General features: G+C 41.2%; 2 protein-coding genes and 1 long non-coding RNA gene across 11 annotated transcripts in view; 2 read left to right on the plus strand and 1 right to left on the minus strand.

The window, feature by feature from the left end:
- Positions 1–16,733, plus strand: part of ERCC5 (ERCC excision repair 5, endonuclease) — a 28,110-nt gene extending 11,377 nt beyond the window's left edge. For 2 of the 3 annotated variants that reach the window (XM_036831227.1, XM_036831228.1), the window contains exons 6-15: positions 613–756; positions 2,709–2,916; positions 3,256–4,380; positions 5,955–6,202; positions 6,559–6,678; positions 6,849–7,062; positions 8,842–8,986; positions 12,846–13,046; positions 14,201–14,285; positions 16,023–16,733. In XM_036831227.1, the coding sequence (XP_036687122.1) occupies positions 613–756; positions 2,709–2,916; positions 3,256–4,380; positions 5,955–6,202; positions 6,559–6,678; positions 6,849–7,062; positions 8,842–8,986; positions 12,846–13,046; positions 14,201–14,285; positions 16,023–16,616 (3,084 nt within the window). In that variant the 3' untranslated portion in view covers positions 16,617–16,733. The remainder of the gene's footprint in view (positions 1–612; positions 757–2,708; positions 2,917–3,255; positions 4,381–5,954; positions 6,203–6,558; positions 6,679–6,848; positions 7,063–8,841; positions 8,987–12,845; positions 13,047–14,200; positions 14,286–16,022) is intronic. The other variant, XM_036831229.1, reaches the window with a different exon arrangement.
- A 709-nt stretch (positions 16,734–17,442) lies between these two features.
- Positions 17,443–20,468, minus strand: LOC118884000. Its single transcript, XR_005017163.1, has 3 exons — positions 20,382–20,468; positions 17,797–17,944; positions 17,443–17,523 (listed from the first exon to the last, which is right to left on the minus strand). It is a non-coding gene; the product is annotated as an uncharacterized LOC118884000 (long non-coding RNA).
- Positions 20,456–27,582, plus strand: part of LOC118883999 (protein-lysine methyltransferase METTL21E) — a 132,063-nt gene continuing 124,936 nt past the window's right edge. For 2 of the 7 annotated variants that reach the window (XM_036831244.1, XM_036831245.1), the window contains exons 1-2: positions 20,458–20,670; positions 21,626–21,705. In XM_036831244.1, coding sequence (XP_036687139.1) covers positions 21,636–21,705 — 70 coding nt within the window. In that variant the 5' untranslated portion in view covers positions 20,458–20,670; positions 21,626–21,635. Of the gene's footprint in view, positions 20,671–21,622; positions 21,706–22,534; positions 22,559–27,582 lie in introns of those variants that run through there. The other 5 variants (XR_005017162.1, XM_036831241.1, XM_036831240.1 and 2 more) reach the window with 5 other exon arrangements.

A 27,582-nucleotide genomic window follows, 5' to 3' on the forward strand; every position in this document is an offset into this window, starting at 1 on the left:
CTTTCGATTTTAGGTTAAGAGCAAGACAGAGCTTATCTAACTAAGGGGACTATAAATATTGTTCAAATTCATAAGGTTCATCTCTGCCTCAGGGTCTTCGCACTTGCTGTTCCCTCAGCCTGAGATGCTCTGTCCCAGAGCAGGTTTTTGGGTGTCTTTTGTGTCCGTGCTTGCAGGTCATTATTTCTAGGGGGGTCTTCTCTATCAAATAATGTTTTTTCTCTTTCTGTTCTTCTAATTAACTCTCTTATCAGATTAACCTGCATTGTTTTCTCATTGTTATCTTGTTCATTTATTTTTTTATCATGTGTCTTCTTCTGCTCCTAAGAGTAGGGACCTTAGCTGGCATGATCTCCGTAGTTCCTTAGCACCTAGAACAGTGCCTGGCAAGTATTTTTTTTCTTTTGAATGAATGAATGAGTGAATGGATACATTCCCTAATCTGCCTATTCACTTTGATGCCTATGGCAGATAATGTACAACTGTGTTTAGCCTATTGTAGATTATGCAGAACTCTGTTTATGATATAAGCACTGAAAAAAATCTGTCATGGTGAATAGAATTAAGTGTATAAAGTGTAAATTTCGTGGTGTTACGTTTTACTCTTTACAGGAGGTGTTCTTTCAGAATCCTCATGCAGTAGATATTGAGTCTGAAGACTTTAGCAGCCTGCCCCCTGAAATAAAGCATGAAATCTTGACTGATATGAAAGAATTTACCAAGCGGAGAAGAACATTATTTGAAGCAATGCCGGAGGTAAACTATACAACAGCGCATTAATGCTTAGAATTAAGAATATCAGCAAAATTTTTCATTAGAAAAAGAAAATTGATAAGCATTACTTATACAATATACGTTTACAGTAAACGGCATTTGTGTATCTCCGAGAGCCTATGAAACATGCGTTTATAAGTTTGAACTTATAAATACTTAATCAGAGAAGCTTTTCTTGATTTTCCACCAAGACCAGGTGTTGTCTCCTGCTCTGTGTTCTCACAGCACCTTGTAGTGTCTCTTTAGATTTTAGCACCCAAATGTGCCTACCCTGCTCCCTCTGTATTTTTAGCACTCAGCTCAGTATCTTTCACATAGTAAGTGCCTAGTGTATGCTTAGTGGTTCAATTCTTAGGTTAGTTCATAAAAGTTATTTTAACCCATAATATACATTGTAGAATATTAACATGTTTTGATACCAAAAATATGAAAAAGGCAGGAGCTGTTTCTTTTCCCATCACTCCTTTCTGCTTTTCCACGAAGAACGTGAACATAGGAAAATGCTAAGGTGTACAGAAATGATATCCAAAGGACAGAAGTAAATTTGTTTCAGGGGAAACATCCAGGTTCAGTCTATCCATCCAGCATTTTGTTTCTTGAGTGTAAATGGATCTCTGGCTGGTCTTTGAGGAAATAGAATTTGGATTATGTAAACAACAGTGGGAAGGATGGGAGAAAGAGAGGCAGTCCTGATGGTTTGCTCCATTTTTTCTCTTTCTGCCACCACAGAGCCTCTGGGATGGGTAGGCCAGGGTAGGATGGCGCACAGCTCGTTGGATCCGTCCCTCTGGTAGCTAAAGGAAGTTCTAAGTCATACAGGCTGGACCTTTGCATTGTCTGAACATTGGGCAAGTGCAAAATTGATAATAGTAGTATTGGTAAGGAATAAGAGTAATAATCGTAATAGTAATAGGAGCAATTTAGTATAAGGCTTGGCAACCTGCTTTTTTTTTTTTTTTTAAATAAATTTATTTATTTTATTTATTTGTTTTTGGCTGCGCTGGGTCTTCGTTGCTGCGTGCGGGCTTTCTCTAGTTGCAGCGAGCAGGGGCTACTCTTCGTTGCGGTGTGCACGCTTCTCATTGCGGTGGCTTCTCTTGTTGTGGAACACGGGCTCTAGGCACGCGGGCTTCAGTAGTTGTGGCACGTGGGCTCAGTAGTTGTGGCTCGCGGGCTCTAGAGCGCAGGCTCAGTAGTTGTGGCGCACAGGCTTGGTTGCTCTGCGGCATGTGGGATCTTCCCAGACCAGGGCTCAAACCTGTGTCCCCTGCACTGGCAGGCAGATTCTTAACCACTGCACCACCAGGGAAGCCCTGGTAACCTGCTTTTGACCCCAGATCTACCACTTACTAGCCATGCGGCTCTGGAGAGGTTACTCAAGCTGTTTAAGTCTCAGTTTCTTCATTTGTGGAATGGAGATAGTGACGTCTGTCTCATCGGTGGTTGAGAATAAAATGGGATAATATATTTAAAAACACTTAGAAGAATGTCTTACTCAGGAAATGACTTATAAATGTTAAGTATTACTAATAACTGTGATTGCAATGATTTATTGTGTGTCTTTTGTGGACCAGGAACTGTGCTGGGCACTTCACTTGCGTTCTAAAAGATTGTCCGTTTAGCCAGAATCAGCATGTCACAGTGCCTGGCATGCATCACATGCTCAATACATGTTTTTTGAGTAAATGATGGAATCATAAACAGTACCCATGATTTCCTTTCTTTTGCCCAATTCTTTTTGTTTGAAAGATCATCCTTTAACAAAGCAATTATAGCTTTTTCCTACTATTCAAATTTTACTTTTCTAGTATGAAAGTACCACCAATGGAAAAAATCAATTGTTCTTTATCCCCTTTGTGGGAAAAGGATGGAAATATGGGAATACTATCTGTATTTAATATAAGAAATCATTTTATTTATTTATTTTGCCTTAGGAGTCCAATGACTTTTCACAGTACCAGCTCAAAGGCTTGCTTAAAAAAAACTATCTAAACCAACACATAGAAAATGTCCAAAAGGAAATGAATCAACAACATTCAGGACAAATCCAAAGGCAATATGAAGATGAAGGAGGCTTTTTGAAGGAGGTAGAGTCAAGGAGGGTGGTCTCTGAAGATACTTCACATTACATCTTGATTAAAGGTATCAGGTACCATCACTTATTTGACGGTTAAAAACCAAAAATATGTCATGTCTCTGAATTCTGTAAGCTACCACCCCCAGATAATATGAATGAAGTCCTACTTAATTTATTGACTATAATTATTATTAATGCAGTAATAAATGTATATAGCTATTAATGTATTAAGTAGTATCATACCAACCCACTTTAAAATTAACTAACGAATTAACTCTTAGTTGCTGATTAAATGAGAATTTATAAGTTCATTTATGAGAACCGGTATGCTCTTATTCATCTAACTAGAAGCATGTTGTCACACTGTAAAACTACATAGTGAGAATATTTTAATTTTTCTCAAGGTATTCAAGCGAAGAAAGTTGCAGAAGTGGATTCAGAGTCTCTTCCTTCATGCAGTGAAATGCACAGCAGGTCTTCTGACTTGAAGTCATCTCCGTGTGAAAAGCTGGAGCCAAAGGAAGAGCCTGACGCCTCCCCTCCTTCCCCGAGAACCTTACTGGCCGTGCAGGCGGCCCTGCTGGGCGGCAGCTCAGAAGATGAGCCGGAGAGTGAGACCTGCAGGCTGCGCCATGAGAGGCGACCACCCGCCATCGCCCGTGCGGGTTCTGTGTCGCCGCTGACTCTCTTGGCCATTCAGAGAGCTCTCGATGACGATGATGAAGACATGACAGTGCATGCCAGGAGCGACGTGCGGACAGGAGGGGCAGGCGCGAGAAAACCGAAACCGCTCCAGAGCAGTTCTGATGAGGAGACTGAGGCAGGACCTAAAATGAGAGACGGGGAAGGAGCGCCGTTGGCAGCAGCGTCTCACGCAGCCAGTGTGAGCCTCGCAGAGGAGCCTGTGACCAGCGCTGATGCCGAAAAAGAGCGGACAGAATCGGCTCACTTACCGAGGACTGCCTTTTGTCAAGGCAGCGACTCTAGCGTGCCAAAAGAGCAGATGCCGTCTATTCCCCCGGTGAAGGAAGCCTTTCAGACAAGCGATGAGGCTGCAGTTAAGGATGGAAAAGACCCAGTTCCTTTGGAAAACACTGTGGTGCTACCCAGGGATGCACCTGGGCTCCAGAGCGGACCAGAGCGGATACCGACACCTCCGGCAAGTCCAAGTTCCGTGTCAAGGAGTGGAACGTATACCAAAGTGCTTGAGCTACGGCAAGGTCTTCTTCTTCCACCTGAGAGTAAACATGACACCTCTGTTCTTTCAAGTGATGACGAAACAGAATCTGAAAAAAACCCTGCTCCTGAAGGCACCGTCAGTTTGCAAGAATCGAGTGATACGCTAAGTGTCCCTTTAGAGACAATAAGTGACTTAGGAAACGTGACATCTGTTAATGCCAAAGAGCATGAGAATTTCTTGAAAACCATCCAAGAACATGAGACCGTTGAATCTGCAGGCCAGGGTTTAATTTCAGTTCCAGCGTCCATGGAACCAACGGAAACAGACTCTGAAGAAAGTGAATCTGACGGTAAGTGCTTGTGCTCTTTTAGAGATAAAGAAAAGTAGGATTCGCATCTGCAGGAACCGAGAGGTGCTTTAGTGTAGTCCAGATCCACATCGTTCAGGTGGTGAACTAGAGGCCCAGAAAGGTCAAGTGACTTTGCCAAGGACACACAGCTAGTAATGGAATCTTGACCTTTGCTGTTTGGCTACTCTTTTCGTTGTTGTTTTTAAAGGGAGGGAGTGCCCTAGTTGGAGAAGGTAAAGGTGAGTTTCCCTTTAATTTTTTAACTTTTTATTTTGAAATAATTAACAACTTTTAAAAAGTTGAAAAAGTATCTCAAAACATTCTATTTCCCTCACCTAGGACCTCAGTGGCTGGCATTTTACCACATTGGCTTTATCATCTCTCTCTCTCTGTCTCTCTCGCTCTCTATATGTACACATGTATATTATATGTCTATATCTATGTATGCTTATGTACCGTCAATCTTCATTTTTCACAGATTTCAAATCTGCAAAATTGCCTACTCACTGAAATTTATATCTAACCCCAGAGTCAGTCCTCATGGTAGTGTCTTTGTGGTCGTTTGTGGACATGTGTAGAACGGCCAGAAACTTGAGTTGCCATGCGGTTCCCAGGTGAGGTTGAGCCAGGGGGATACTTGGCCTTCTTGGTTCAGCTCCCCTGCAGAGGTGACCAGAGGGTGGAGACGGGAGAGAGCAGTGCAGTGTAGACCAAGAAGCTCTGGTTCTGGGGCCATTGGATGGGGTTTGAATCCCAACCCTGGCACCTGTTCCTGGGGCTGTGTATACACCCGTGAGCTCACGCTTGTATCTGCAGTTCTTCTCCAGCATCCCAGATCTCATTCTGCATTCTGCCTTCTTTATAATTTCCCTGTCTAACAGTGAGGGACCTTCTGCTATCTTCAGTGTATTTACTTATTTGCTCAGTCTCTGTGTGTATCCAGCTCCCAATATCACTGGCCTCCTCCTTGGTCCTGGCTGTCCCCTTGGTCCCAGCCCCTCTGTCCTGAGTGTGTCCTCAGATCCAGACTCCTCCCCCTGAAGTGAAGGAAGGGAATCAATAAATGCTTTTTAAAGAGAAGAAAGGACATCAAGAGAGGAAGGAAGGAAGTGGAAGAGGAAGAGCTATTTCTTCTGTGTCCTTATCCAGGATTCTTTCTTCTGTGTCACAGCGTTATTCTTTGCTGTGTTCATAGTGAAATAGCATAAAAACATTTTTAAAAACTCCATGACTGTGTACACACCCTGGTAGTTCTTTTTGAATTTCAAAACAATATTAGTTAACTCAGAGGATGTTTTTGTATAAAGCAAACGTGCAAATGTTTGAGAGCGTGGTCCCTAATTTCAGAGACAGTGCCAGTGTGTCTAATTGAAAAGGCTTATTTTGAAGTTACAGGCACTTATCAATAAATTTATTTAATAACAATATACTATTGTTACACGTTTTCTGTGACATTTAAATCTCTTCTTTTTAGGGTAAAGCATTTTTCAGGATAGTTTGGAAAGCTCTTGATGATTTCAGGGTAATTTAAATGTTTTAGTTATAGACAAAATGATCTTATTATTTTGGTACAGGAAGTTTCATTGAAGTACAGAGTATAAATAGCAGTGATGAACTTCAAGCTGAGTTACACGAAGCTTCCAGACCTCCCTCTGGACAAGGTGAAGAGGAACCAGTAGGAACTGAGAAGCAAGAAGCCACAGGTGACTCCCAGGGCCTCCCGAGAGACAACTCTGAGAGGGAGGCCGTGGACATTGAGCCACCTGAAGAAACTGAAAAAGACGCAGACGACTTGCTCAACGAATGGCAAGATGTTGACCTGGTAATAACGTGACATCGTGTTTTTACTCATTGCTGAGGAAGCCAGGTTAAGTAGCTTCTGAGTTTTTAAGGAGCTGCTGGATGAAGACATGATAGCTCTTTGCACCCATCTTCTTACTCCTGCTGACATGGCTCCTTTCTTGTGGAGGTTGCTGGCTGGGGTAGTGTCCACTTCCCGTGTGGGTTAGTGAGGGAACTCCAGAGGTATTACAGACTTGCTCAGAAATCCAAGCGGAAACCTGCATAAGGAGAAAAAGCTTATTGGTAACTTCAGTCAGACTAAATACAGGCTTTTTATAACCAATGAACTTAATTGGGTTATTAATAAAATTATCTACAAACCAAATTATCTTATAGGAGGAGCTGGAGACGCTGGAGAGCAACCTTTTAACACAGCAGAATTCACTGAAAGCTCAAAAACAGCAGCAAGAACGGGTCGCCGCTACTGTGACGGGACAGATGTTCCAGGAAAGCCAGGTAGGTGTACAGCTTGGGTGTCCTCGAACAATACCTACCGACATCTTTCCTTAATCAGACTCCCCGAGGACTCGTGCATTCAGTTACCTGTTTAAGCACTGCTCCCACTTCCCGGTGGAGGCCAGGTCCTGCATTTCAGCAGGGGTCATCGCGTGTCTGTACCTCTTCAGGAACTTCTTCGCCTGTTCGGCATCCCCTACATCGAGGCTCCCATGGAAGCAGAAGCTCAGTGCGCCATCCTGGATCTGACTGATCAAACTTCCGGAACGATCACTGACGACAGTGACATTTGGCTGTTCGGAGCACGGCATGTCTATAAAAACTTTTTTAATAAAAACAAGTTTGTAGAATATTACCAGTATGTGGACTTTCACAACCAATTAGGTAAGACTTCAGAGGACGATTGCTTTCTGAAATTTACCTTCAGAATTTGTAGTATGAATTCTTTCTTTCCAAGGAGGTAATTCGGTGCATTAATGGAAATGGTAGATCTATACAGGTTTTCATATAAACGATCTTTTGCTTCTGTAGCAGAATACGATTTTTAATTTGGAACTAAGAAATTAAAACCCCAGACATTTTCTGCAGTTTTAATCATCAGGTCTGGTTATGCTCTAACTGGTTACCTGAGCTCTCCAGAGTAAACCAAAGGTGGTAGAGTGGGGAGACAGGTGGAGGTCACCCCTGGAATCATGAGCCTCATGGTCCTTGTTGTTTCTGGCAGTGATCCTTCATCCTCCCGTTGATTCAGCAAATACACACTGAGCGATTCCTATATGCCAGTTGTTGTTCTTGGCAATGGGAAGTGGGGAAACAGCAGAGAATAAAACAGTCTAGCAGGAGAAACAGATGGTAAAAAAATACATAAATCATAATTTGACAGTGGTATGAGCCATATAGAAAAACAAAGCAGTAAAAGAGAGGCGAGAGTGACCTGCAGTCGCAGGAAGTGCATGTCCTCTGTGGTCAGAAAAGGCTTTACTAATAGGCACCTTTTGGACTGGAGCCTAAAGTAGAGAGGAAGCACGTGCTATGGATACCGTGGGGATGAGCATGTCAGACAAAGGGACTGGCACGTGCAAAGGCCCTGAGACAGAAGCCTGCTTGGTGTGTTCTAGGGAAGCATGGAGATAGTTACGGGCTGAATTGTGTCTCCCCCAAATTCATGTGTTGTAGTCCTAACCTCTGGTACCGAAGAGTATGACTGTGTTTGAGGATAGGTTCTTTAAAGAGGTGACTAAGGTTAAATGAAGTCATTAGGGTGGACCCTAATCCAGTCCGACTGGCGTCCTCGTAAGAAGGAGAGATTAGGACGCAGAGGGAAGACCACGTGCAGACACGTGGAGAGCCGGCCGTCTGCCAGCCAAGGAGAGAGGCTCAGAAGGGATCAACCGTGCCGACACCGTGAGGTCAGGCTCCTAGTCCCCAAAACTGAGAGGAAATGAATCCTTTGTTTCAGCCCCTCATTCTGAGCACTTTGTTACGGCAGGCCCGGGAAACGAATTCAGGGGCCAGTGTGAGTGAACGAGGAGGAGGATGGCAAGAGGTGAGGTCAGAGAGGAAGGAGGAGACCAAAATCAAGTAGGTCCAGAGTGTGGTGGAGAGGCTCTGCGGGTAGACTGGGTTGGGATGTGAGAGAAGGAGAAGTCAAGGATGACCCCCTCCACCCCCGCAGCAGCGCATGGAGTGGACTGGCCTTGGTGAGGGGAAGCCACAGGTGACTCCCAGGGCCTCCCGAGAGACAACCTTCCCTTGGCGGGACGGGGGAAGGAGCAGGTACAGGTGTTGCGGGTGTGAAGACCCGGGTCTGGACGTGTTGTCTCTGAGATGCCCGTTAGACATCCCGACGGAGACGTTAAGGTGCCAGTTGAGTGTGTGTGACTGTGGTTCAGAGGAGAGGTCCCGGTGAGAGGGCCAAACTTGGGGGTCAGAGGTTATGTGGCATTTAAAACTGCAAGGATGCGTGAAACTTTAAAAATCCAAGCCCAATGCCATTTAAAAAAAAGGAATCTATTTCAAATAGCAAAAGAGAGATACCTTTGGATATTGGATAAGGATATATACATGTATATTATCTATATAATGAAGTGTTTATAAATGTTATGTAATAAATGTTTATAAAATAAAAAGTGGAAAAATATATAATAACTTTTACTCTTATAGGATTGGACCGGAACAAATTAATAAATTTGGCCTATTTGCTTGGAAGTGATTATACAGAAGGAATACCAACTGTAGGTTGTGTTACAGCCATGGAAATTCTCAATGAATTCCCTGGACATGGCCTGGAACCTCTCCTAAGATTCTCGTAAGTCCTTTCTTAATTTCTTTAATTCAGGTGTTTATATATAAATACCCAAATTAAACAGAACTATTATTTACGTCGTGAACTGTCACAAATCATTGTTCCCTGAGAAAACAGGAGGAGGTAATGGTTGGGGTTACTAAAGTTTGTTTTCCCTTTTCTAGAGTTTGATGAAATCATAGGCAATTATTTTTAGAGGTGCCAGGCTTATCCGAGTTTAAGGATACATGGCCAGTCCAGTGGGAGTTCCTGGGAGTGTAGAGGTTACCGTTTCATTCATTCAGATATTTCCTGAGCAGCTCCTCTGTGCTAGACAGTGTGCTAGGCTGGAATAGGGGAGGTGACTGAGCCCAGGCTGTGTCCTCAAGGAGCTGCCGCACCCTGGGGGCGACGGAGAAGCAGCCACGTGCTCGGACTTTGAGTGCCGAGCGTTCTGAGGGAGGTCGGCCAGACAGGGGCATGGGGCTGTATGCCAGGAGCGTTTTCTCTCTGCGTGTAGACTTGATGTATTCAGTGGTGGCGTCTCCTTCTGTCCGGAACCCAGAGTTGTGCTGTACCTGGGGTACACTCTTCGTTTTTGGAGATTCTGAGATGGCGCTAGTTACGAGGTTGTCTGTGAAAGTAGTTCTTTCTTAAGGTTGCTCCTTGGTGGCATTTTTCAAAAAAAAAAAATATAATTCGCACAGCATAAATTTTACTCTTTTAAAGTCCAATTCAGTGGTTTTTCATCTAGTCACAGGTTGTGATGGCATCTTTTAATCATCAGTTTGACATGGGATACTATTTGGCAGTAGCTGATTTAATGATTCTTTAGTGTTCTCTCCAGTCGTAGCTCCTGGTTTGAAAAATTTCGGGATGTTCTGGTCTGAAGATTCAGTGATTAGAATTAAATACAAAGTTGTTTGAATGATTGCTGTCCTCCAGCCTTAGCACACATAGCGATGTATTTTATTTTTTGCTTTCGTCATCTCTCTTTTCATAATTTTCTTATTGTTGATGAAATGTATATACTGGAGGTACGTTGTTAGGTTGCTTGTAAGTCGTGGTATGTAAATAACTTGCAAAAGTACAAGTAACTTTTATACAAATAATAAACACACATTAGAAAAATGACAAAATATGAATTAAAAAGATTACTGACAACATTTTGGTTTATACAGTGTTAGTCGTTTCTATGCACAATATACACATGCGTTTTATATATAATCACACACACGCACAAGTATACTCATATAAGTCTGTTATTATTATTATTTTTTTTACAAGCATGGGACGATGCTGTATACTTTTTATGTTACCTGCAACTCATTTGGTGATAGGACAGGGCATATTATCAATGACGCATAGATTTACATTGCTGTTTTTAATGACTCCATAGGAGTCTTTTGATGTATCATGAATAACTAATTTAATCAAATGCCTATTTTTATTTCTGCTTTTTTTAAAAGTCTGAACAGATACTGCCTTGAGTGACTTTATATACATGTCTTTGAGTTCTTATCCGATTATTATTTTAGGATAAGTGAAAATGGTATCTAACTTTTCGATTTGGTGTCCTGGTTATTGGTGAGAGTAATTTTTTTTTCATGTTTGTTGACAGTTTGCCATGCTGATCTAGTGAATGCCTGTTTACGCCGTTTTTCTTCTCTCAACAGTTCTTGCTCGTTTGTTGCTGTTTGAATGGTTACGTTTTTAGTCAGCTCTAGCAATTTCTGCCTTGGTCTTTTAGCTTGCTGATGGCAGATAGGAGCTGCCCCCGCCTGCCTGGCTCTGCAGGGTTAGGACAGGTGCAGTTAAAGGGCGCGGAGACAGTGGAAGAGCAGTTAGACTGGGAGGGTGTGTCGCCTTGCTTTCTTCTCTGCTTTCCCTTTTCCTAACCAGACCCTGGCCCGCCAGTCCCCCTTTACAGCAGAGCTGCTCTGAGTCTGCAGGCTGAGTTCAGCCCAGCTGTGTTCGCGTTGGCCTACACAGTATGTTCTTTAATTTTGAGTGGGCTACCAACATTTAAATTGGGGGAGATTTCACAGAAAATTTTGGATTTTCCTGGGGGGAAATGAGATCTGAAAATCCTGAGCCCAAATTCCCAAATAGCCCAGAAACAGAGAACAGCAGTTCCACTCCGCTGGCTTGGTCAGGGCACAAACCCTTCAATTTTACCGCAGTCGCTGCGGCTCCCTCTTGTGTCCCCCGAGCTCGGCTGATTGATTGGCAGATGCCGCCTTTCACCTTCAAGCGCCTGGCCCTCTTGCTTGAAGGAGGGGTGATCCTTCTGGTTTGGTGAGCTTGCAGTGTGTTGTGCTGCTCTTCCAGGCTGGCAATCATGATCACTCTTTCAGAGATGAAAATTCACAAGAGAGGAGGGGAGAATTATTCTCCCCAGCGCCCTCTTGAACAATATTTTAAAACTGATGAAGATAGATCTTTTTTTTTTCCTTTTTGCATTTTGATCCTGCACGAAGACTGAAGTTAGGACACTAGATGGCACTCCTGCCTTGCTGAGCTGCAGCACTGGTGGAGACCAAGCCTGTGAGTCAGGTCCTGAGACCAATGAGTATGTGAAGCCCCGGAGGTAGGGTTTTTTAGGTTCCGTTAGTGCGTAGATTGGAGAGGGTTATATTTATGTTTTTAACTTTTATGCCATTTACTTATCCTAATTGTGTAAATTTTTCTGGTTGTCCGTTGCCACATTACAAGCTACCTTAAACCTCAGTGACTTCAAACAGCAACAGTCAGAGATTTTGCTCGTGAATCCGCAGTTCAATCAGGCTGCGCAGGGTGGGGGTGTCTCTCCTGGTGCCAGGTGTGTCGGGGGCGTCTCAGCTGGGCTAGAGGGGCCCCGTGAGGTGGCTCGCTCGTGGCTGGCAGGCGGTGCTGTCGGCCGGCACGTGGCCCGGGGGGCCTGGACCCTCTCCATCTGGACCCCCTCACGAGCTGGAGCTTCCTCACAGCATGTTGGCTGCTTTCAAGGCAAATATTCTAAGAGACAGGAAGTGGAAACTGCAGTCTTTAAAGGCCTGGCACAATGTCCCTTCCTCAGCCACGGAGCCTGCCCGACTCAAGGGTAAGGGACATGGACCCCACTTCTTGTTGGGAGGAGGGTCCAAGAATGGGCTTTAACCCACCGTAGTGATTTATACTCACAATGGAAAAATTGAAAAAGGAATAAAACATAAAGAAAAGTAACAGCTGTATCCTCGCTTAGAACATTGCCTAGCACACGGTAAAATAACAGTTGTTAGTGTTTTTTATTATTTTAAATATCCCTGTTTACTTTTTCTTTCTTTCTCCGCATATATACATTTTTTTTTCCAGTATTGGGATCACACTTGATGTAGAGTTATATTCTGCATTTTAAAAATTTAACATCTTCTTGGCATTTTTACATTTTATTAAATGTTCTTGGTTCCTGATTGTAGTTGACTGGAGGTAAATAATACGGATACATTGATATTACTTCATTTTACCACTGGGAAAGGGAGGAACTGTGACTTTTCTATGAGTGTGGGCTATGGAGGGAGACTGTACCAGTCCCAGCTGTGAAGTCTTGAGCAGGCGGCTTCTGTTTTGAGTCCAGCTTCCTTGTCTGTGAGGTGAGGGCTGTGCTCGTGTGATGACGGCACCTGTAGAGCAGCTAACACAGCGCCAAGCCCAGGGGAAGGGGGCGGTCAGTGATGGCCTCGTTGTATACTGTGTGAATAACACGAGACATATACCAGTGTCATTTTGTAAGTCACAGGCTTTGTTCTGGAGTTGGGTGGGACTTGACTTTACGTCTCTGAACTTTACGTTTAGCTCTTTGTCTGCGGTGCATGTGCCATAAGGTCTTACTGCTTCACGAAGGTTCGTTTCCTTTGCCTTGTAGCGAGTGGTGGCATGAAGCTCAAAAGAATAAGAAGATAAGACCCAATCCTTATGACACCAAAGTGAAAAAAAAGTTACGCAAGTTGCAGCTCACGCCTGGCTTCCCTAACCTGGCCGTGGCGGACGCTTACCTCAAGCCTGTGGTGGATGAGTCCAAGGGCTCGTTTCTGTGGGGCAAACCCGATCTCGACAAGATTAGAGAATATCCTTTCCCTTCCTCAGACCTCAGGAATAGCAAGTCTAATATGTGTTTTGGTTTAAAACTTACGGGACATGAACTTGGATCAGTTTTTTAAAAAAATATTCCATCACCTAAGATGCTCCTTTCTATTCCTTTCTCTCTCTCCTTAATTTTTTTTTTTTGTGGTAAAATACACATAACATAAAATTTACCATCTGAACCATTTTAAACATACCGTTCAGTGGTTATTAAATACATTCACATTGTTGTGTCACCGTCACCACCATTCATCCCCATATTCTCTTCATCTTGTGAAACTGAAACTCTATCCCTGTTAAACACTAACTCCCCCATTCCCCTCCCCCAGCCCCTGGCCACCACCATTCTACTTTCTGTCCCTGTGATGTTGACTGCTGTAAGTATGTTCCTCATGTAAGTGGAACCATACCGTATAGGTCTTTTTGTGACTGGCTTACTTCACTTAGCATAATGCCTTCAAGTTTCATCCAAGTTGTAGCATGTGTCAGAATTTCCTTCCTTTTTAAGGCTGAATACGTTCCATTGTATGTAACGTCATATTTTGCTTATCCATTCATCTGTTGATGGACACTTGAGATGCTTCCATGTTTTAGTTACTGTGAATCATCTTTTTAGTTTTAAAGAGAATCTTTATTTGAAGTAAGTAGTGATAAGCATTCATAGATACACTACATACTTAAGTATTCATTCTGAAAGAATAGAAAAGATTTTTAGTTGTATTCTTTCTATTACTGTTCCTTTCTGCATATTTAAATAATCATTTGGATAGATGTTTAAAAGTTTGCCATAGTATTAATCTAACTACATCTTTTCTCAAAGAAAAAAGAAATATATGTGATATTAGAAGTTTGTTTTTATTCTAGATTAACCTTTTTTCATAGTCATGAGTCTTTGATGTCCTAAAATGAGAGTTGAATATCTTTTTATCTTAGAGGATATTTATAAGAACATCGTGCCAGATGATTATGTTGGAATAATTTGTTTTGTTATTCTTTTCTTTTATCATTTTAATCTTTATAAATAAGAAAATCTTTGGAGACATGGGGAATGGAATCAAGGGTGGCTTCTTTGGACCTCTTTATTTATCACTTGTTTAAATGTCTTTAAAAACATGTATGAGTCTTAACTGCCTGCATATTTTGTCAGCGGTATTTTGGCTGGAACAGGATGAAGACAGATGAATCTCTGCTTCCTGTATTAAAGCAACTGAATGTCCAGCAGGTAATCATGGCAGCTCTTTTCCTACGTTCAGGATAGAGAGTAAAGTTAGGAAGGCTGTGAGGGCCAGCTGTTAAAGACCAGTTACTTTTATTTTAGGGCACGTAACATACATTTAAAAATTATTATACTTTAGTAAGAGAACAGAGGAAAACAGAAAACGGGAAAGCTGGACTTTGTCTTCATTTTCCACTTTCACTCTTAGGGCTGAACTTTGATATCCTTTTGTATTCACTCTGACTTTGAGAAAAACAATCTAATAATGGATTGCATACTGAGGTGTTTATGGTTAAATATTTTACCCTTTTAGAGCTATTTTCATTTTTAAAAAGTTTAAGAAGTGCCCAGTCCAAAGCAGTTCTGATTATTAAGTGTCTTCAAGTACTGATATTCTTTAACTCTGTAAATGAATCATCAAAGGTACTAATTCAGTCATAGTATACTGGCAGGAGAGATTTTTGAGGTGAAAAGAAGGCTCTGTATGACCTCGGTTCCCTTAGGTAGGTAACAGCATCTCGCTTCATCCATGAGTGTGTTCCTACCCACACAGAAACCCCCTCCCCCCCCAGAGACAGGCCACAAAACATACATACAGGTAGACCGTTCAGCAGAATTCAGACCATCTCCTGCAAGATACAGGTTTAAGTTAAATCCTGTTCCATTAGATTGGGTTAATTTTGGAAAAACCAACCAACCAACAAACAAAAAACTGAGGTAGACCTCCTTTCCAGAAACTTTCGTGTTGTTTGATGACTTTCTGTACCTGAAACATTGTACGCCCACCGACAAGGAAAGCTAGTCGGCTTAGTAACTGATTACTCCTTAATTTCAGATAAATTTTGTTGTAATACTATTCTCCCTTTTCATTGTAGACGTTAATATAAGTTTATTTCCCCAAAATTAGAAAGTGAAAAAAATGAATTAAAATTACTCATTGTTTGCTTCCTCTAATACAAGATGTTAACATTTACGTCCATTTTCTCTTATTTTTCCCCTCGTTCCCACATATATTTATTATCAGACATAAGTGCAATTTGTTATAAATAAAGCCCCCATTCACTGGTTAAGGTAAGTTTTTTTTCTGTGTATTGCATGGCCTTCATTGTTTCAGATGGCCAGATTACATTTTGTCGAAGAGATTTAACTTGGTTCACTTCACTTAGTAGACCTTGAATTTTCAGGTTTTCGTATGTAATGCTGTGATGAACATCAGGCATGTAACTTTTCTCAAATGTAACTATTTTTAAAGAATGTCTTCCTGAAAGTGGATTTGCTGAACAAAAGTCAAGAATATTTCCTACGACTCCTAATATATAATACTGTGAAGTTTCTTCCTGAAGGTATCATATGATGACAATGTTTTTAAAAGAAGGGAAGAGTAGAATTTAGAAACAGACCCCATGAAGTTGTGTTGCTCTAAAAGAAGATGATGTATTTGGCCCCTGAAAAATATTTAACTCTCTTTCAATGCTGAGGAAGGGACTTCCTACTTGATATGTGGGTGGAGGGCTTAGTTGACGGAGGTGGTGCATGTACTGCTTTAAGTATGATCTTGAAAGTAACATTTGCTGCCAGTCATTCATTTGGGAGAGATGGGCTTTGAGAGAGAATGAATTAGTATTTTCTGAAAGAGTCATCCAATGCCAGTAATCAGGGTGGAATTCTTTGATTTGCTTTAGAAAGTTTACTTACTTGTCTGATTTATTATTATTATTATTATATATTATTTCATTTTTTCAGACGCAGCTCCGAATTGATTCTTTCTTTAGGTTAGCTCAACAGGAGAAACAGGAGGCTAAGGGTATTAAGAGCCAGAGACTTAACAGAGCTGTGACATGTATGCTGAGAAAAGAAAGAGACGAAGCAGCCAGTGAAATAGAAGCAGTCTCTGTTGCCATGGAGAAAGACTCTGAGTTCCTCGATGAGGCAAAAGGAAAAACCCAGAAGAGAGGCACAACCAACACATGGAAAGAGTCATCCAGCCCGAAAAGAAAGAGGCTTTCGGATTCTAAACGGGGGCACGAATGTGGTGGGTTTTTGGGGGAGGCCTACCTCTCGCAGTCATCCGATGCCTCTTCAGGTGGGGATGAGGAATATTTCCCTGTAGCGAACGTGCAAAGGGGAAAAGCAGCCGTAGAGTCAACAGTCAGCTCTGCAGGTGCACAGAGCACAGCGCGGCCTGCTCCCCGGAGAGACGGAGGTGCCGCCACGAGCAGCTCCAGCGATGACGGCGGGGAGAAGGCAGAGCCCGTCCTGGTCACCGCCAGGTCTGTGTTCGGGAAGAAAGAGGGGAAACGGAGAAGTACGACGAGAGGAAGGAAGAGGAAAATCTAAAGACGCCTAAATACACATGTATCCTCTCTAACTGGGTACAGCTTAACATTTCGTCATGAATTTGTTGTGAGGAAATAATAAAATTCAGAGTATTTGCACAGTCTTTGTTGTGTGGTTTTTAAAAATATGGACGTTAAACTCGACATTTATTTTTAAATATATTACCTTTTTCTAGTGTTTTCCACTTCATTGAATATTTCCTTGTATTTACAGGCTTTGTCTGTTCATGTTTCTATTATTATACAACGTCTGATGCTTTCTGACAACATTAAAAAGGGAAAAAGGATTTCTGTTGATCGGTACTCACTCTCAATGTGCGTTTCCTCTGACTTTCCTACCTAGACGAGAAGAAAATATATTTATATTTATATTCATCTTATTTATATAAATATATTTATATTCATTTATATTTACATTTCAGTCCCACTTCTCAAATACTTGGACTACAGCTGCTGCTTTTCTTTGCTCGTTATTTATTCCTTCATAATTTGAAATACGTCTTCTGCTTCAGTCTTCTCTAACAGCTTTCTACTAAAATCAACACTGACTTCCACATAAACTCAAGTCTTGTCTTTTTTTTTTTTTTAAATTTCATTTATTTATTTATTTATTTTTGGCTGTGTTGGGTCTTCGTTTCTGTGCGAGGGCTTTCTCTAGTTGTGGCAAGCGGGGGCCACTCTTCATCGCGGTGCGCGGGCCTCTCACTATCGCGGCCTCTCTTGTTGCGGAGCACAGGCTCCAGACGCGCAGGCTCAGTAGTTGTGGCTCACGGTCCCAGCTGCTCCGCGGCATGTGGGATCTTCACAGACCAGGGCTCGAACCCGTGTCCCCTGCGTTGGCAGGCAGATTCTCAACCACTGCGCCACCAGGGAAGCCCCCTCAAGTCTTTTCTTAATGCTTCTTTTCTCTGGAGGTATTTAAAGCAGAACACTTTTGGGGAAGGGTTGGGGAGAGAGACGTTAACTTTTTCATGTTATTCTCATTTCTCAAAGCTACTTATAATTGGGAGTTTTCTGCATATGTGTTTGTAGGTAGAAAAGCAGTAGTTCTTCTAAAATTTAATTTTGTTGCCTTTCATAGGTAATTGACGTTTGTCCTGCACTGCAGTAGCTGGAGTGAAGGCTAAGCTGCTGTAGCAAAGAGATGTTCACATGCAGTGGCCTAAACGCTGGAACGTTACCTCTTAGTCAACAGTCTGGCCAGTCTGAGCTGGTAAGGCAGTTGTGCACCTTGATGTCATTCAGGGTCCCAGGTTCAGCCATCCCCTAGGCTGCTGTACTGCTTCAGCTGTCTATACCGGGTCACGGCTACATCTGCATTTCAACCTGCTGGAAGAGGAAAGAACCAGAGTCCTTGGGTGAGCCAGATGTCTTACGTTAATGGTGACTAGAAAAATCACTTCTGCTCCCATCCTGTTGAACTGAACTGACCATATACTAGGAGTACTCAGAAAAGTAATCTCTACATGGGCTATGTATCCAGAAAGAGAGGAAAAATAGATATTCGGATCCATTAATAGAAGACCTAGCTATGTTTGCAAAAAAGCCTGTTTACTCGTCTGTATGCTAATAGAGAAGTCTGGAAAAAAATCATTAGTAGCTTAGGCCATAAATACAGTATTTACAGAACAGTTTGATATTATACCTTTTTTTCTCTTAACCCTGCAACCAAGGTATATCCTTTTACAAGGGAAGAAACAAGTTTACAGATGTTAACTGACTTTACCAAATTCACCCAACTCGTAGGAAACCATTGTGACCTGAACTCAAATCTCCTAATTCAAAGTTCAGGGTGCTTATATTACCTAGAAAATAGGTTGCCTGTTAAAGACAAACAGCAGCAAAGCAAATTTATCATTATTCAAAGTAAGTGGGACACCTATAACTTATTTAGGATGGTGACCATCATATACTTTTTCTATAAAATTATCTTTCAGCTTATTAATCTTTTGCTTTCTTTATATTTGCTGTTAAACTCATCTACGGAGCTCTTTATTTCATTTATTCTATCTTCAGTTCTATTTGACTTATAGATTCCAGTTCTCTGGTGTAATTCTTGTCATCTATTTTTTATAATATCTTAATCACAATTACTTTAAAGTCTGTGTCAAAAAGCTCCAATATCTGGGTTACCTGTGTGTTTGTTTCTATTGTCTGTTTCTTGGTATGACTAGTAAACTTTGAATGAATGATGGACATTACGTATAAAAGATTGTGGATCTTGTGCATCTTCCTCTGGAGAGGATTCCAGAAGGTATTCTGGCAGGCAGCAGAGGGGAATGTTATTCTACTTTAATCAAGACCGAGTGGATGCAAGGCTAGTCTTTGTAAGACTCCATCTCCTAGTTTCCTCCCATTCCTAAAAAGTAGTTTTCCAGGGGTACTAACCGTCTGCTGGGGTGTTTCTCTCATCTTTTGAGCTTTGCTCTGTTTTTAGCCACATTATGCTTGGAAAATTAGCCTCTTGCCCTAAACATCTTACTGTGCAAATACCTTGAATGAAAAGTCAGTACTGAGCGTCAGGCTTACTTCTCTGTCCCTTCTTTCTGGGATCTTGGGCTCCCAATTCCTGGCAGCCTCGCCAGCTCCAAACACTATTCCGTTGTCTCCCTAGTTCCCTTGTCTCCCTAGCTAAAACTCTGCTGGTGTCCTTTCTTGTGGTCCTCTCTTGGGCTTCTCAGCCCCTTTACACCAATAATCAGCAAAAGCATGGAATTCTTGGCTGCCTTGGAAGCTGTCTGATGCCTTGTAACAGGTGTGTGTGTGTGTGTGTGTGTGTGTGTGTGTGTGTGTGTAAAATCTGCTTTTCTAGTTATACTGGGAGGCAGAAGTCTCTGTGTACTTCTTTTTAACCGTTCAATGAAACTGAAATAATCATTGTCATCATGTCGGTTTAGATGATTGATTTAGATATTCTGCCCCTTAGGAAATCCAGCACTGAGGTTTCTTGATCTTTTAAATAACTTGTGGGAGAAGACAGGTGGTTTTTATGTGCCAAATAATTCTTAATTCTTGTTTTAAAAAGACCCAAAAAAGGGAGTGTGTCCTCTGCCCAGAATTAGCTGCCTATGAATAATTGTTTTCATCATTTAGGATTTTGCAGTTTCCAGGATGTTTTTTACCTACCATATTCATCTCACAAATAGATATTATGTACCTTTTATGTCTCTGCTTTATAGATGAGGAAGCCAAGAAACACACTGAGTCAATGCCTAAAAATCACAGGCTAATTATTGACAGGAATGACTAAAATCAGGCTCCCAGACCACTAGTCCTGTCCGGTACATTAACGTGACCTCCGTCCATCATGGTATGTGAAGTATTTCTTAGAAGCTGTACCCACACTCCTAAGTTTAACTTTACAATATTGCTCGATTTCATTACCTGTAATAACTTCTTATTCAGGCTATTTTCAGTGATCAGGGGAATTAATTCGTACTCTGAGATGCAGCCCTAAATGCACAGGAGCAGGTGCACAGGTGACATACACCCTCAGCCTTCCTATTCACTCTGAGTAGGAAGGAACTGTGGAAGTATAATCCCTGCGTCCAGATCACTGCTGCACACACACTCTCAAACATTCTGGTGTGGTTGTCTGATTCTAAAAATGGTGTTTGCACCCAGATAGGTGACCTGAAAAACACATGGCCTCCGTTTCACAGGACGTCATAGCTGTGGACTCTTAAATAACTCCTGGCATCAAAGTTAAAAATAATCGCTTTGCCCCGATAGCCTTCACTCTCTTGCAGGAATAGTTTTTACTTACCTGTTGGCTCTTGCTCTGTTCACGAGACACTCACATGGAATGTGCCTACATACTTTCTTCAACCCCCTTATTTCTGGACGTTCCAGCCTCGCTGCTGTATGATCAGAGGCTGTGAAGCTGCAGCTGTCAGGATTAGTCCTCTGTGAGGACTCGCTGCCGGTGTGTGCAGTAGTAAAGTGCGTGCTTCGGTGCTCGCCTTTCAGGCACCATCGGAGGTCTCATCAGCAAAGCAAGAGTTGTGGATTATACTTTTTAACCTTCTAGAAACTCAGCTAACTCGTATATATAGGTATGTCCAGACTTAACATTTAATAAATGTTGACCTTCAGGTAGGCATGTGTCATAAAGACCGCTTTCTTTAATGGAAGAGAAACTAAATTGGGAACAAAATGGGTGACCACTTTGGCTACTGTTTAGCCATGTCACCTTTGATTTTCCTTGTTTGTAAACTGTAGGGAAAATAATTTGTCTCCTAATTTACTGAGCATATTGTAAAGAAAAACGTGTTGATTATGAAATGTGTTTTGGGAGCCTTGGAAGAAAGGAGTGAATATAAATTCATGGTAGTACAGTGATTATTAAATGATTCAAAAACTGATACCTAGAACATCAAATTGTTGTTTTCCTAAGTTTGAATTACAGGTTGTTTAAGCTTATTCACATGATATGCTCTGCTTGAGAGGCATAAAATACTTGAATTTCTTTAATTTTAAATGTGTTTGCTGAGATGGTATGGATTTTTTTTTTAAAGAAGGAGCTACTTAAAAAAACCATTTGGTGGTTGGGCTATTTGCCCCTGGGTACATGCTGATGACCACGGATGAGAGCAACTTTGCATCTATTACTATGTAGGAAGCTTTGTTTTAGATTAATGCTATGGTTTTCACTACACTGAATGAAACCCATTCTCTCCCAAAGTTTTAATCACCTCTTAAGTTTTAGGATTGCTCTCTGACTAGTCAGTATAAAGATGATGCCTTGCTTCATGATAGCTGAGGTGGTCTCTGGTGAAGAACATGTTTTCTTTTTCCAGGAGCTTCTAAAAGTTCTGACCCTGAATTTTGGTTGTACTAGATAGATTGCGTTTCAGTGCACTCTTTTTAAAATCATGATTTATTAATAAGATATTTTAATATAATTTTCTCTGCTGTATTTGATGTTAAACTTTATTAGGTAAATATGAAAGCACTTAACACACATTTTGAATTATTACCATTTGATATTTTAATGTATTATTTGCCTAGTTTTCAAGAAATGATCAAGAAAGCATCAATATATAGCCATCCCTTAGTTCATCGCTTAATGGATCTCAAAGCTCAAAAAGGTAAATTATTTTATGTTTCTTTATGTAATTTGGCCAATTCTAAGAAGACAAACAACAGAGTGTAAATGTTTACCTTTGCAGTGTTAGCTGATGTCATAAAGAGAGCTAGGACTTTTATCAATTGCATATTATATCTTGGCTTATGTTTGCTAACCTGTAACTATCTCTTATAATGTTTAATGTCCCCTCCTATACCTGTGGGCCTGATGATATGTTAGAGATAACTTTGACAGATAATAAATCAAGTATATAGACTTGCTAGGTATTCAGAGTTTTTTTTTTTAAATCTGGAAAAGTGGAATAAATTTTTCCCCAAGTGCTATACACTAAATATATGATTGTGATTTCGTGGTTATTTCTTTTCAGATAGGAAGATTGCAAGAGAGATAAAATAGTTTTATGTAAAACTAAAAGTTTTTACAAATGCTTCCATGAAAAATGATTTTAGACTATAAAATATTTCTAGACTGTGCTATGGTCCCTCTGATGTATTAATTAGAGGCAAATAATAATGTATTTTGACCTCTTGTGGTAAGGAGAATTTAAGGTTGAATTCTACTACCAGTGGAATTATTTGGAATTGACCCACTGTTTTTTACATCATCCTAAATATCAAGTATGACTTTGCATAGATTACGTAATATAACTATCCCCATTGTCTTGAGATAAAAAATGCAGACATATGCTCTTGACATAGACTAGAAGAATTATTACCATGTTTTTGTAGAACAGTTGTAGTACAAATTTAATTATCCTGGCTTCTTTCTCTTTCTCCTTTACACTGTGGATATTTTCTAAGCACTGGAGTCGTGTTTTTCGCCTTTTTTAGGCGTACCAGGTGGCCTCTACCTAGGTGAGCATACCTTTAGGCCGAGAGAGCTGGGTGTATGCCCCGTGTTGGCAGCCTATGTGGCTTCAACGTGTACGGTTTTGCTGTAGTAATTTTTTGCAAATCTAAACATTTAAAGTCATAATCACTTAGAGAATCCAGCCATTTAGATGATTTGAATGAAGATGCAGTTTCTCTGCAGTTTATGAATAAAATGTCATCATTATCATTACCATTAGTAACAGTGCTTGGTTTCAACTTTGCATATGATAATTTGGCAAATTACAAAGGCTATGGAAGAAGTTCAAAGTAAGGTGGAGACAGAACTAACAAGAAAATAGTTTACAACATGAACAAACGCAGCCCATAATCACCTACATAGTCAGCTGAAGCTTTAAAAATATATTCATAGGCACAGTGCTAAGGGGATTAAGTGTGTGCCACTGGGACAGAGTCAGATTGCATTTTGTTGGAAAAGCTCCCACTAACCAGTAGAACGCTCAGTTCTCAAGTACTGTAGGGTAGTGACTTTTCCTGTCCTAACTGTTTATACTTAGTCATCTTGTGCTTGGAAAGGATGGAGCAAACCCACAGCCCAGTTCTTGTATTTCAACACTGGCCTGAAGATCCAAAGAATTATAGGATGTCACTTAGTTATGCACAGATTAAAGTTAGGACTGTAGTGGATGCTAAAAATTCCTCTGTGTATGGTTTCTAATGTTGCATTATAATCTAAACCGTCTAAAACCTCATCCACGTTAACTATTCCGAATCTCTTAGGTTGCCTGCTCTTGCCAACGGCGGCTCTCCAGCTGTTAGCACAAGTAGCAGTGTGTTATAAAGGGCGCTCCTCAGGGTCTGCAGCCTTGGAACAGGTCCGTACTAACCCGAGGCGCAGTGATTCCCATGCACAGTGACTCCCAGATCTGTCCTTCCAACTGCTTACTTGACGTCCTCCATTCTGCCTTGTGTTAGTTCGGTTCCTTCAGGAAGCAGGTGCCAGAATGGGATTTAACATGCGCGAGACTTATTGGAGGAAATGTTTGTGGAGGGTAAAGGAGGAAGGGGCAGAAGGAGGCCGGGAGAGCCTTCGCATCACTGCAGGTCCGGGTGGGCAGAGGCCGCATCACAGCTCTGAGACAGTCTCGGGCAGGCCCGCGGGGAGTCACCCCACAGAAGCTGCCCCCTGGACGAGCGTCCTCCGCGGCGGGAGAGCGCCGGTTTAGAGGCAGCCCCGGGGAAAGCCTGGCCTCCGAGGGGCCAGGGTAACCTGCTGCAGCACGTGCTCTTAATCCAGGCGGCACACCTCTGTAGCCAGCGTGCCAGGTGGCAGATCCAGATGCATTCAAAAATAATTCTCCTGTTGCAGATTTGCCCCTCCGCCGGTATTTTCTATCTCAGTTTATGGCGACGTCATTTCTCCGGCTACCCCGAAACCTGGAATCATGCCAGTCTTTCCCCTTTCCCCACACCCATCACCATCACATCCCGTTGAGTTTTACCTCCTAATATGTTTCTCTACCCCTCACCCCCTGTTTGCAGCATCATCTTGATTATTTCTTCTCTTGACTGTTGTAACTGCCTAGTAACTGGCCTCCCCAACCCTGGGCTGGCTCCCTTTCTTTATCCTCTCTAGTTCTTTCTCCACAGATACAGGATCTTTTTAAAAATTCACATCTTGTCACATTCTCCTCCTCCCTAAAATTCTTCAGTGCCTCAGTGTTTCCTATAGGATAAAATCGAGACTTCTTAGCATGACACACAGTGTTTTATCTCATGCTTATGACCCCCACTTATCCTATATTCGAGGTCTCAGAGTTTCCCAAATTGGAAAATTGGTCAAGAGTCTTTCGCCAGTGGGCTTCTGCACACGTAGATGCCTACGTACGGCATATCTTGCCTTCCTTATCTGACTTGTAAACCCATAGTCATGAAGGCTCAGGTCATTCTTTCCTGAGCTCTCTGAGGCATGGAGCTTTCTCTTTCTGTTTTTGAGTTAACTAGTTAAGTCTCTATTCGACCACTTACATGTTGCTCTATCTTTGTATTCATAGTTCCCATGTACTCAGTAAATGAGGGAACGAATGAATTAGCTATAACTGAGACCTAATGGCTGGACTTAAAATCTGCTCATTAGGGATGATCTTGTATTTCCAGCCACTAGTCAGTTGACTCTTTTCAGGACCAGGTACAATGTATTACTTAGGGATAGCACAAAATCTTTCACAAGGATCTTCATAAATCTTTACAGAGTTGGATTAATGGAAAATATGGCTTTTATAAGCAACATTGCCTCAATATAGGAAGAAGAAAGTTTGAGTAATTCTATTGCTGCTTAAGAAACATACCAAACTAGAGTCTGAGTTAATATATTAATAGTTGGAGTACTATAGCCGCATAATTACTAATGTGAAAATCATCCATCAACACGTTTTACATGTTTAAAACGTAACCTGAATAAGTATCTGCTAGATAAAACTAATAAATGTTCCACGTATTGAATAAAAATAACTCAAACATGATTATCTGCCTCAGATATCTTCAAAACTCAGGGTTGAATGTCAAGTTTGAACGTCACTTATTGCCCTCGACAGGGGCGTCTACCACTGCCTCAAGAGCTCACAAATCCACGCTTGGCTCCCAGACCCAGGGCTGCTGCCTCACTTCCGACTCTTGCATCTTTTGTCTAGATTATTACGTCTTCCCATTAGCTTCTAACGTAGCCTCAGCTGCTGCTGCCAGAAGTCAATGCTAAAATACCAATTTTGATTGTGTCAGTTCTTGTCCTAATGATTTTTATTGGCTCCTGTTCACCTTGTAGAAGAAAGGTCAACGTTGCCCACAGGTCTGATCCCAGCCTGCTTTCTTCAGGCTTATTTTCTGCGCCAGCTTGTACACCAGCTCCCCGGTCCTTCCAGGCTCTCAAGCTGGCCGCCACACCCTGGCAGTGTTGCATCTCCCTTGGCCTTGCTTCCTTCCTTCTCCGCCTGGCAGCCTTCCCTTTCTCTCCACCTCAACTCAAATGTCTCCTCCCTGAGGATGCTTCTCCTGATTTGACCAAGCAGTGGTGCTTCCCATAGCACCTCAGAAATATTTCTTTTATTCCACTTATCACACTTCATTGGCATCTGTTTAATTGTCTCTCCCTGGTACGATCCCAGCAGCAGGCTCTGAGTACAACTAGATTTGGTTCTGTTTTTTTTCCCACTTGCATCCTGAGCAGTGTCAGTAAAAAAATGAATTTTCTTTCTTTGGTAATTGTAGCTATCATTTGAGCCACGTGATGAAAGTTACAGCTTCTTTTTATTCTTGAAAGTATGTGGACATCCAGACAAAAAACATTTGTGAAAATGTCTCAAGAATTAGTTTCAACATAAGGGCCCGAGACCTTGACATTGCTGAAGCATTCAGAATTGTAGCTTTCAGGTTTACCTGTGACCATTTACTAATCTGAAAATATCTTTAACATCTTAAAAAAAAATTCTCTAGGTATTTCTAAGAAGCACATGACATTCATCTTTGAATAGAAGATTCGATTGAATGACAGTGTCTTTCATTTCGTTGAGGGGTTTTTACTTTAAATTTCACAGACAGGTTTCCGTGACAGCCCTCAAATGGAAACTTGAATTCACTTGTCATAGCTATTAAAGAATTTTTTTTCTTTTCATGTATTTCTGTGATCTGACCCTTCCATTTATTATTGCTGTTATTGACCTTAAAAGTATAAAAGAGAAGAATACAGACAGAGCCTCTATTTTTGAAGGCTTCTTACAATCCAGCCTTGGAAATCAATTCACTGTCGAATTTTCCTCTTAAGAAAAACATCATCGTGAGGTGGCAGAATCTTGCTAATTTTTACTTCGTACTTGAAACCCCTTTAATTCTCTGGAGAACAAGAGCACCTGGTAGATTTTATTCACTATCAGCAAAGATTTAATAGCCGGAAAATGGTGTTAAGCCTTTTTATGTATAAAAAAGCATTAAAATAGATAAGCCTAAGAGAGCAACATAATTGTAATACTTTCTTGATTATGTTTTATTTACAATCTGTTTTAATATTTGTGTTCCATATTAAATTCATTAATAAAATAATACTCTAAGATTCTAGTAGATAGCTCTTATCTAATGGTATAGATATCAGAAGTTTTCTGATTTTCTTGCTGGGAAACCAAATCCAACATTTTGTGTAACATTTCCTTGTTTTAGTTATTTGTCCTGAGGCCTAAGTACTAGATAACAAGCAGAGAATATGTATGGAAAAATTATTCTTCAGAAGTGTAAATCAGAATTCTGTTGTGTGATAATGCTGTTAATTTTTGGTGAAAGTTGCTGTTCAGATCTTACCTAAAAACTGAAGAATATCCACTCATTCATTAACCGTCTCAAGATTCAATCCCATAATCAACAAATAACTAAGCATGCACTTTGAGGGACCCACTCTTTGTGTATTATGTTTGGAGCATAGATTTCCCCCTGTTATTGCGACAAGGTGACATTAGGGACACCTTTGTAATAGTGCAGCTCTTTCCGTTAGATTCCTGTCCAACGGTTCTTGTCATCAACCTTGAAATGGGTGGTGATATTGCTTGTCTTTTGATTTAAATAAATAACTACGGTTAAAATTGTTACCTGAGGGAGTTCCCTGGTGGTCCGGTGGTTAGGAGTCAGCGCTTTCACTGAGGTGGGCCTGGGTTCAATCCCTGGTCGGAAAATTAAGATCCTGCAAGCCGCGAGGCGCTGCCAAAAAAAAAAATTGTTACCTCAAAATCTTTAAATAGAAGTTAATGCTGAAAAACAGCAAAGTTTTAAGATGGACATAATTGTTCGTGTGTGTACATTTGCTTTTAAACTCCAATGTATTACATCTAGACAAATTATTTCAAGTAGCCAAGTTCAGTATATTTTGGTTTCCTGCTATAAATTATGCTATTTTTTATTGAGTGTCTCTTCTTGCGGAATGAGTGGTAGTTACATAGTCTTTAAATGCAAAAGAGAATACTAAAACACTGTCAGTTAAATTTTCTTCAGCCTGATAATGTTTTCTAAAG

The sequence above is a fragment of the Balaenoptera musculus genome, chromosome 18 (assembly GCF_009873245.2).
Source record: "Balaenoptera musculus isolate JJ_BM4_2016_0621 chromosome 18, mBalMus1.pri.v3, whole genome shotgun sequence".
In the NCBI taxonomy this organism is placed as follows: Eukaryota; Metazoa; Chordata; class Mammalia; order Artiodactyla; family Balaenopteridae; genus Balaenoptera; species Balaenoptera musculus.